General features: G+C 45.8%; 1 protein-coding gene across 1 annotated transcript; it reads right to left on the bottom strand.

Moving 5' to 3' along the window:
• Positions 1-5,734: 5,734 nt before the first annotated feature.
• Positions 5,735-7,167, bottom strand: LOC122659194. The gene is made up of 2 exons (XM_043854332.1): positions 6,428-7,167; positions 5,735-5,885 (listed from the first exon to the last, which is right to left on the bottom strand). Exons 1-2 carry the CDS (start codon positions 7,165-7,167, stop codon positions 5,735-5,737), a joined length of 891 nt encoding a protein of 296 aa, XP_043710267.1.
• Between the last annotated feature and the right edge of the window lie 4,108 nt (positions 7,168-11,275).

Genomic DNA, 11,275 nt, shown 5'->3' with positions numbered 1-11,275 from the left:
AGGAATAACAAAAACGTAGTCACACTTCATAATCACATAAAAAGAAATAAGGGAATAAAAGTGCATCCACATACCACAACCATATAAAAAAAATAAAAGAAATAGAGGGAGAAGAAGAAGAAGATAGAGAGAGATAGAGGAAAGGGAGAATGAGATTAAGGGTTTAGAGAATGAGATACCTTGATGTGCTTGAATACTTGAATAAACTCACCATGGCTTCCTCTTCTAAATCTCCATATCTTGTCATCAACATAGGAACTTAGACTAGGAAGCTTTAAACTAAAACTATTACAACCATTAAACTAGACTTATGAAATCAAAACTAAGAACTTGAAATCAAAACTAAGAACTTAAGCCAAAAAATAGGAAAAGAAGAGAAAATTTCACTAAGTGAATGAAATAAAAATTACACTAAAAAACTGAATTAAAATTGAACTAGAAACTAACTAAAAACTGAACTAAAACTACTAACTAACTCCTTACAACCCGTAGGGTAAGGGGTATTTATAAGAGGAAGAGAGGAGAAGAGAGAAGAGGGAAGTGTAGGAGAAATATTCCCTAAGAAAAGAGAATATTCTCTTCTCCTTCCTCCTTTACAATGCCTTGAATCCTAAGAAAAAGAAAAAAATAGAAAGAAGAAGAAGAGAAGATTGTTTACATAGACTTTCTATTTCTAGAAAAGTAAACTTCCAATTCTAACAAGTGCTTCATTTTCTTTGTAGATATCTTCTCCAAGCAATAAAATCAAAGCATCTTTGATTGTTCAACTTTCCATAGGTGAGAGAATATCTTTCAAAATAAATCTATCCCAAATAGAATTTCAGAAGTGCCCTTGAGAAGTTGGAGGAGAGAGAGAGTAAGGGTGATGACTAGGATTCCTTCAAGAATAAATAAAATATCCATTCTGTCTTTCAGAAAACGTGGAGCATGGGGTACTTATATAGTCCTCACCATTGTGTTCCTTACGAAAAATCACCCAAAATAGACCCAAATTTCGTCCAATTTGGAGTTCGGGAGCCCAAGATATCTCAAGTTGAAGTTGGACTGTCCAGAGCCCTCCAAATGGAATCTTTCGGGTACAGGAAATATAACTTCTGGTTATTGCGTTAAGGCTCCTAGAATCCGAACTTTCGCTTCACTTTATCTCCGGCCGACTGTCAATAATTGCAAATAAACCCCTACAGACCATTTTCACGCCGTTACGGAAACGGCCGTAACTTCTTCGCTTCAACTCGGAATCAAGTGTCGTTTGAACCGTTACAAAGCTGACTCGATGGGCTACCCATCCAAGCCATTAACACCTTTAAACAGCTTAAAAACATTTCCTTAGCATCATCTCTTCCATTTTCACAAGAAATCACCTACAACCTGAAAAGCACAAGAAAGCACCGAGTAACTCTGTCCAATGTGATAAAATGTATGCTTTATGCCCTAAGATTTCACACATAAATGTGCTCATCAGATGAGATGTGGAGCGGCTTGGATTCCATGCCACCAGACCTCGTCTAAAATAGGTTATACCACAAGCAAAATTGTTATATTGGTCTAGACACACCAGCAAGATCTGTTTGCAGCACCCTAGCGGATGGAGGCTGGTAACCGTAATACACGTGCGTAGATTTTGGATCCCGGGATCTGAGGAAAGGATCTCCCTTTTTTGAAGGGTTTCCTAATCCGAGCGCAGAGGGACCACCTTATAAAGACAAAAAGCCATCTGGTGGATCCAAGAAAGGATCGGAGAAAGTAGGCTGGGGAGAGAAACTTGAATAAATAGGGGTCCTTGTACCCATGTAGTTCAATTCGAGTATTCCATTAATAGAGAAATCAAGAAACCCTAAAGAGTGATCTTCGTTTTCCATAATCGTTTCTAGTCTGATCCTACTTTTAAGGTTGCAGTGTTTGAGGAACTCCCTCGAGCACATTTTGTGAAACATTACTCAACTCATTTTTTAAGCAAACCGACTTTATGGTTTTTTGAAAAATAAATAAACACGCTAAGTTTGTTTTGACTCGGGTAAAAATACTGAGTTTAATTTAACTTGGATGATCTATGACCCAGTCTCATCATTTTTAACCTTGACCTACTTTACATGACTCTTGACCGGATTTTCAAAAAATTTGACTCGATTTGGATGACTCGCCTAAGTCAAAACCCAGTTTTCCAACTATGAAATGTTGTACTGAAAATCCCTCAGCCAGCGTGGTGTGGCTGGAATAAAACATGACACCCTTGCAAAGTTCTGGCGGCTTAGAGTTCTACTCGTGCCCCGGTACTCCGAGGACTTCTCAAGGATAACAGACCAAATGACCTTGACAATGGACTGGAATTGCACTTCAAATTACTTGATGTGAACAATCTATAGTGCAAATCGTAAGGGTGCATAAAGCAAAAACAAGAAAAACCTTAAGTTCACACCATCATAAAAGGAAAAGAAAACAGTACAAAGAAAATAAAGATAAGTAAAATGCAGGTTTGTTGTGTGATTGATTGATGCCCTCTTCCTTGCTCCTCCTGCTTATTTTATATGGTAAGGATAACCATAAGGAACGGTTTCCTTGATTACCGGCCACAACCGCGCCATGTTCAGGCTAACATACCTTCCCAGCCCAAATTACTGAAAACCACCAATGGTAACCGTCTATCATCTTAGCCGATGAAACCAACCTTGACCGAAAAGCACCATGATGCCTCGGTCAACCCACTTGGTCGGGGTGCCCTGTGGCCAAGTGCCCTCACTTGACCGTGAAGTAGTGGAGTAAAATTTGGACGTAAACAATGACCCTCCCGAGTTGGGAGTTCGATTCAAGGAGCCCTCGAAACTCGTGCCTGCTCCAATTTTGCTCAAAATATCTTCTACTGTGCCGTAGTCTAATGTGATTGTAACCGCTAAAAATTGCTAGCTTGGGCATGTAGCCCAATCTTGTTCTGGCACTCTCGCCTTTTGGGTTATCCTCGCTGTTTCCCAAGGCAATCATCATTCCTCCTTCGAGTTTCAAAAATGAAACCCTTCTTAAACCACTTGGCATTCCTGGTTGCGTGATAACCTTTCACCTTCCCTCTCATTCTCTCTTCTTCCTTAGACCATCGCACTTTCCAGCCTAATCCTCTACAACTTGTAGGAAGATGACTCCAAAGGAAGACATCGGCGACTCCCAAATGGCCGCTGATAAGCTCTAGCCAAAACGTGCCGACTTGCACCCTATCGTGAACCTGGAAGTACTCATTCCGTGTTTTGGAAACTTCATGCTGAGTCTAATCTTTCAAGATCCCTCAACCACTCAGTTCATCAAGAACTTCCCCTCTCACCCAGACAACCGTCTTTTGTTCCATCAGGGTATCCCAATCACTCTGAAATACAAGCCTGTCGCTGTGAAGTGACACTGGGCTGGCATGTACACTGAATGGAATGACTGGGTGAAGAGAATTCTGCTGCTAAAGAGAAAGTCTAGAAGGAGCTTGGCATTTATGATGCCATTCTCATGTCCACCGTCCACTATCCCTGTGATGGTGACCTTCTCCATGCTGCTCTTCATTTCTGGTCCCGTTCGACCAACTATTTCCATTTTAGTTTCGGGGTGATGAGCCCAACTCTTCTGGACGTGGGAATACTCCTGGGCCTAAAATCTGCCGGAGAAGAGATCAACGATAGCTTTGATTGTTCTAGGGTAGATTGCGATTTGAACCTTACGAAGAATGCCAGCTACACTTCCTATCTCATTCAGTTCCAGAAGCAAAGCGGCCCAGTGAACAAACAAGAGTATGTAGGCTTCCTGCTTTCCTGGATCTATCGCTGCCTTATCTGTACTCGGGCCGACAAGATCACCAAGGCTTACCTCGGCCTTGCAAATACCCTGGCCGCTGGCCAACTTGTAAATCTTATTGCGTTTATACTCTCCTCTCTATATAGAGGATGTAATGGCCTTGTTGAGTTTGGCTTCGCCCATGATGGAGGCCCACTTTAGGTTCTGCAGTTCTGGCTGAACGCCTATTTTCCAAAGTTCAGTCCTTCCTCGCTGGCCAAAAATTTTCCAGCCATTGGCTTTAAGTTACTTCGCCCGCCATTGTTACGTTCTCCCACAGATTGTTTTCATTTCTTCTTTTGTCTCAAGGATACTCGCCCTTCAACCTCTTTTACCCCATTTCACTCATCTAAGAGTTTGCTTGACTGGCTGGGTGAAGCCATTGCTGATCCGATCGCGCATGGGGATCTTTGGGGCTCCTTTCTAACATGCCGAGACCTCCATTACAGGGTGTTTCTTGAGCATAACAAGAATAACATGTGTAGCACGAAGTCGTACAATCCTCAATTTCTGGCCCGTCAATTTGGTCTTACACAAGCCATTCCAGTCCCCTGTTACTTTTCAATTTCTGAAGGTGGCCCTGACCGGCACCTCTTAAAGGATTATGATAGTATTGGAGATGTGACTCTCCTGAGCGGCATAGCCCTTTCCGCTTTTCGGCCATGCTATTTCTCTCCTTTGCCTGCTACTACTGAAAGCTTTGATGCCTGATGGACCCAATACTACTTTCGGTCCAGTGATGATGATGCTGAGGCCTGGGAGGACTGCCAATCTTCTACCTCTGGCCAAGTCGACTCCAAGAGTTCAGGTCTTCCATCAAAATCAAAAAATGGCCGGTAACAAGTGAAGGTAATGCCTCTTTCATGTCCTTCAGATTACTACTAAGTATAAGATCCTTTCCTAACTGCCTTATACCTTTGTCGATTGGCCTCTTGCTGCAAATGTACTAACCTTGACCATGGATTCTGAGAGTGAAGAAAAAGACGAGAAAGGAAAAGAGAAAGTGAATGAAAAAAAAATAGCAACCCCTCAAACGGCTTTGCTGGGGAACGGTCAGCAAGAAGGCCGACAATGAAGAAGCCATTGATAGTGAGGACCACATCCCACTAAAAGCTGTGATGAAGCGCCGCTTGCTACTCAGGCATGACTCTTAGCCGAGTCAGACGAAGGTGAAAAAGTAGCAAGACGAAGAGGTCGATAAAGCCATCTTATCCAACCTTTCTCGGTCGAGTTCAAGCAAGTCCACGTCCTCAACCCTCAAATCTGGTGTGCAGAAGGATCCTCCTGTGCCAGCTGCCCCACTCTCACCTCCTGTCAAGCAAAGCTTCAGTACGGCCTCCCCTGCGAAGTCTATTGGGGAAAAAAGTCTGCTTGCCCCTAGAGAGTTTTCTTTTCCAGTCGCTCCTCACTCTTCTTTGGCAGGATAGATCTGAGTGTGGCCTCCCCTATGAAAAGTGTTGGGGAGCAAAGCCTAATGAAGCTATCTCTACCAGCGTCAGGGCTGACTGTCGCTGTTGAATCCATTATCCACCTTGCTGTGGTCGCACCCAGCACTGTCAAGCCATCTTCCTCCAATGAAATAGAAACTATGATTCCGCAGATAGCCCAAGCCTCAGAGAACCAGTCACCCTAGTTGCTTCCAATCCGGGAGGAAGAAGAAGGTGAAGCCATGCCTCCAACGAGGATCGCCTCACAGGTACCTCTTTTGTCCTTGTCTTCATCTTGGCAGTAGGACTGGAGCAATCCTAACTTTTAAAATTTGTTGTAGGAAGAGAAAGAAGATGATCTGGTAACCCTACTGTTAAACTCCCTGGATGACCTCCTTGCTATGGGTTCTCCTGCCGCCCTCACTGCTAAAGAAGTTGAACTTACACCACCAGGCATGCCTAAGGTTGTGGTGGCGTGGAGAACCTTGGGCGAAAGCAGCATCCTCTCAGTTGAGCAAATCCTTGCCCAGAATAAGGCCAAAACCATGATCGACGCTCTCTAAACCATCATACCCAATCCAAGCTCCAGCCTCGAACAACACATCATGGCTCAAAGCTACATGGAACTCCTGCACCTGATGGTCAATAGCGTGCCCCCTGCATTTCAGGCATTAAAGGACAAAGGGAAAAACTCCAGGCTGAAGGCTGAGAAAAATGCATAACTCATAACCCTCACGACCGAGTTGCGTGGATACCGTCAAGAGTTGACAGGGCTCGAGGCTGAGTTGGCCAATTTGGAGCGCCGAAGAAAGGTTGTGTCAGAAAAACTAGAGTGGGTCAAGGGTGCTCTAGCCACCGAAATCTCCTTGGCCACTACCAAAAAGAAAGTATACCACACCATCCTGGCAACAGAAGAGAAACTCTGGCGCCAGGTAACCTTTGCCCGATAGGAGATAGCCAGGGTTGAGAAGCTGCTGGAGCAAGTCCAGGGAGACCTGGAAGGCAAACCTGGGACCGTATGATGTCATTGAGAGCTCACTCTTTTGCTTGGCCGATCTACCATGATCTGGCTCTTGGTACTTGTTATCTTGTGGTGGCCGATTCTGTCTCAGCTTGAACAATCTTCTTTTTTATTTTTCCTACGTGGCCGATTCTCGGCCTTAGGTCATTTTGTTGCCTCCCACATTGTTGGGTGGTACCTTTTTAAGTACTTGCCGTTCAATGGCCTTAATTGCACTTGGCCATCCACTGTTCTCAAATGATACGCCCTACCCTTCAAGACCTGATGCACAACAAATGGCCCTTCCCAGGTGGGCGACCATTTCCCAAATCTTGGATCCTTGCATCCGATAGGTAATATGGCTTTCAATACCAGGTTTGACTCAGCGAATGCCTTAGACCTGACCTTCTTGTCATAGGCCTTAGCCACTTTGACCTTTTGAGCCTGAACCCGGTTGAGGGCCAACAAACGCTCTTCCTTTAAATAAAGTTCAGCCATTATGGAATCCTCATATTGATTGGGGATCATCTTGTATTGCCTTGCCACCCGTAGAAATTTTATGGTCAATTCCATAGGCAAAATGGCATCATGACCAAAAGTTAGCGCATAGGGGGTAGTCCCTATTGCTATCCTCTTTGAGGTCCTAAAAGCCCAAAGAACCTTTGACAACATCTCTGCCCAAGACCTTAGATTATCATTAATGACCTTGGATAAATTCGCCTTAATAACCTTGTTGCTTGCCTCGGCCTGATCGTTGCCTTGCACATAATAAGGAGTCGAGAAGGTGATGGTCATACTATACTCCTGAGAAAATTGAGATACTTCTCCCCCAGAGAAGACTAACCCATTATTGCAAGGAAGGGTCTCAAGCAGACCGAAATGGTGTATTATCTTGCGCTTCACAAACCTTATCACATCAGTCTGGCTAACTGACTTCATTGGCACGGCTTTCACCCATTTGGTAAAGTAGTCAGTTGCCACGATAACGAATACGTGCCCCTAAACCGATGGGGGAGTAACCTTTCCAATCAAGTCAAGAGCCCATCCTCTGAACGGCTATGGCTTAACGATGAGATGGAGCAGTGTCGCAGGCACTCCTTGCATGGGCGCATGCCTTTGACAAGCTTGGCACCCCTTCGCATACCTGATGTAATCCTATAGAATAGTTGGCCAATAATAACCGTGGCGCCTAAGCAGCCATCTCATCTTAATTCCAGCTTGGTGGGAGCCACAAATCCCCATGTGTGCTTCGGCCATAACAAGCAGAGACTCATTCAGACCTAGGCATTTGAGAAGGAGATCGTCCTAGCTGCGTTTAAATAATTCTTCTCCCAATAACAGATAATTCAATGCATGATACCTCATCTTCCAGTCTACTTTGGCATCAGGGTTCTGGAGGAAGTGAATGACCAGAGACCTCCAATCTGGTCGAACCTCATCCAAATACCCTACCTCAAACGCTTCATCCTCCAAAACGGATGAGAAAGTCTTTCTTTGGATGATGAACACTTTTTCCACCTCGCCTTTTGAAAATGAAAAGCTTGAAGCAGCTTGGGCTAGGCCGTTTGCCACACTGTTCTCTGCTCGTGGAATATGCTTGACCGTGGTGTCATCGAACTTGCTCAAACATTGCTGAGCCAAAGATAAATATGGAAGCAAAGTTTGGCTTTCACAATGGTATTCTTTGGCCAAATGCCTAATGACTAACTGGGAATCGCCGATGATTTTGACATTCCAGACTCTCATTGCACTGACGGTCTTAAGGCCAATTATCAAGGCTTCATACTCGGCCTAATTATTTGTGCATGGAAAACAAAGCTGGAAGGTGAGGTGGGTCTCAACGCCAGCGGGGAATACCAGCGCTATCCCTGCCCCTGCTGAGGCGTTAGTCCTAGAGCCATCAAAGAATAATTTTCAGGGTGTCTCTGCGACGGCGTTCACTCCCTCACTTACGCCTACCTCCCCTAACTCTAGTGGGGGATGCACTGCGAGGTAGTCGGCTAAGGCCTAACGTTTGACCAATTTTTGGGGAACATACTGAAGTGAAAACTTTGTTAAGGCCATCATCCAATTTCCTATCCGCCCCCTTATAATCGGCCTAGAGAGCATATACTTGATGACATCTGCTTGACAAAGAACTAACACCCTCGTGGGTAACAAATAGTACCTAAGTTTGGTACAGGCGACATACAATGCCAGCAAAACTTCTCAATGGGCACGTACTTCCTTTCCACATCGGTCAAGGCACGGCTTAAATAATAAATAGCCTGTTCAAAACCGATCTCATTGTCCTGAGCGAGTAGACTGCCGATCGACTCAGTTGAGGCCGAGATATACAACTTGAGTGGCACTCCTTTCCATGGTGGCATCAATACAGGGGGTTGGTCAAATAGCATTTAAGCTCCTCAAAAGCCAGCTGGTGCTCAGCCCCCAACGAAATTCGTCAGTTGACTGAAGTCATAACAACAGAGATAACATCCTGACCCGACCAGTGGAGTTGGAGATAAACCTCCTAAGAAAGTTGATCCGCCCCAAGAACTTCTGAAGCTCCTTCTTGTTCCTGAGAGCTGACGTCTGCATGATTACCTTAGTCTTATTCTTATCGACCTTAATTCCTTTCTGGTGAATGAGGAAACCGAGGAAATTCCCTGCTGACACCCCAAAAGCACACTTAAGGAGATTCATCTAAAAGGTCCTCCGGAGGTGCTCGAGGCGCTCCCCTTGACTTATAGACTTGACCACGACATCATCGATATATACCTTCAAGAAAAGGCCAATCATGTCGTGGAAAATGAGGTTCATTCCCCTTTGGTAGGTGGCCCCAGTGTTCTTCAAATCAAAGGGCATCATAACCCACTCGAACGTCTCAAGGGCCCCGGGATATCTAAAGGCCGTTTTGGACACATCCTCTTCGGCAATGAATATTTGATTGTACCCTGAGTGACCATCCATAAATGATAGAATTTGGTGTTGCGGCCGAATCGACCATCATATCTACCATCAGCATTGGATACTCATCCTTGGGTGTCGCAGTATTCAGGTCTCGGAAGTCTATACAGACCCTCAACTTCCCATTCTTCTTAAGGACGGGGACGACGTTCGCTAGCCACTAGACATAGCGAATTGGCCGAATAAACCCTGCCTTAAGAAGCCTCTCAATCTCGTCCTTAATTTTTTCTACCACCTCAGGCGCCCTGCGCCTAGGGAGTTGCTTGACCGGTTTACATCCTTCCAGGATGGGTAAGCGATGCTCTACAAGACTCCGGTCTAATCCAGAAAATTCGGTATAATCCCAAGCAAAACAATCTTTATATTCCATTAAAAGGTTTACAATTGATGCCCGAAACCCTGGATCGAGTAAGCCACTAACAAACGTCGCCCTCTTGACATCCCCAGAGCCTAAATCAATCTCCTGGAGTGGATCTTGGACCTCGGCTAGCGTCTCCTCCATCTTGGGTGGCGCCGGCCGGAGGTGCTTCAATTCCAAACCTTGACTTGGGCCCTCACCATTTATAGAGCACTAGCCATATGGGCCGAAGCCGGAACCAAGCATTGTTCCAGATTGTAGAGGCTCAGCCTTTTTATATATCTACTGCTATGCCTTCCTTCTTAGATCTCCTATCCATCAAACTTCACTTTGCAGTGCAAGCCCGTCAATGCCTGACGGCCTAACGATCCCAGAAAGGGCGTACCTCAACTGTTCAGCATCCTCGGCCATTGTCTAGGACGTTGCCATTGACATCGGTCTTCCGTCCTGGTCCTGACCAAAGAACGTAATGGGGGTAATCTCTCCACCATAAAGCCTAGTTCTGCGTGATTCGCGTTGATGAGGAAAGGCCTGCTGTCGGTACTCACCCACTCAATCTTTCGTTTGTCATTCCAGAAGACCAACACCTAATGGAGAGACGATGGGATGCAGCTGTTGGCGTGGATCCAATCTCACCCCAATAAAGCATTATAGTTAGCATCGGCATCCATGACAAAGAAAACGGTTAAGGACTCTTTTCCCCCAATCCTGAGATTAATCGGGAGTATGCCTTTTGTTTTGAAAGCCCCGCCCAAAAATTTGGTAACTGAGACGTCTGCCGACAAGAGCTCAGCCTCGTCATGGCCCAGACGCTTTAACATCCTTGAGGGGAGTATATTTACCGTGGCTCTATTATCAACCAAAACTCGCGAAATAGACTTACCGTTCATCTGGACGTTGATGTACAAAGGCTTCAAATGTTGTGTCATCTCTTTGCTTGGCTTCTCAAAACTCACGCTCCACTGGGTGGACTGCTGCCCCTTGGCCAAAGGTCCTGGGTCCGTCACGCCGACCGTCAACAAACCATGAGAAGCGGGGCCTTCGACTATGCTTTCAGGGTCAACACCCATAATCAGAGGACCACCGTCCTCTTCCTCAAACTCCTCATCAACGATATCCACCACCTCACAACTTGACTGGTACATTTGTGGTAGAACGTAAACCATGTTGGTCTGGGCCTTGAACGGGATTGGGGTCTTAACCGGAATCGTACCGATCATCATGGTTTGGATGTATCGTTGAAGCTCTGAATCATCGGTGTGCTCCTGCTCTGAATAATTGGATGTCCCTTTCCTGGGGGAAGAGGACCCGGACTCAGTCAACCCCTTCTCTTCTCCTGCCAAGGCAAGACAACCCAAGGCCAGCTGTTGATCTACTTCAAAATGTACCTCAGATTCTTTGCCCCGTTCTGGGGCCACAGGCTTTGTCTCGGCCAACACCTTCTCCTTCCCCTTTGAAGGGGGCTTGACTGTCTGTTGGCTGCTTCCTTTGCCGGCCTCAGGATGGCCCACGGAGAGCGAGGCCCCTTCATGGTCATCCCTCTCCCTCGGAGCCCTGTGTGTCTGTCACCTCCGCTCTTCCTTGGATGGGAAGGCTTCTATGCGACCGGGCGGTTCTTCAAACTGGCGACGCGCTGCTGCTTGCTACCTTTGCCATCTGCGTTTCTGGGTTCTGGTCATCCTCCTCCCTTGATTGAAAGGGAACTTTGGATGTCTCACCACATTCTAATGATAGTCCCTC

Source organism: Telopea speciosissima, chromosome 4, assembly GCF_018873765.1.
Source record: "Telopea speciosissima isolate NSW1024214 ecotype Mountain lineage chromosome 4, Tspe_v1, whole genome shotgun sequence".
NCBI classification, from domain to species: Eukaryota; Viridiplantae; Streptophyta; class Magnoliopsida; order Proteales; family Proteaceae; genus Telopea; species Telopea speciosissima.
This window is presented reverse-complemented; position numbering and strand designations above follow the sequence as displayed.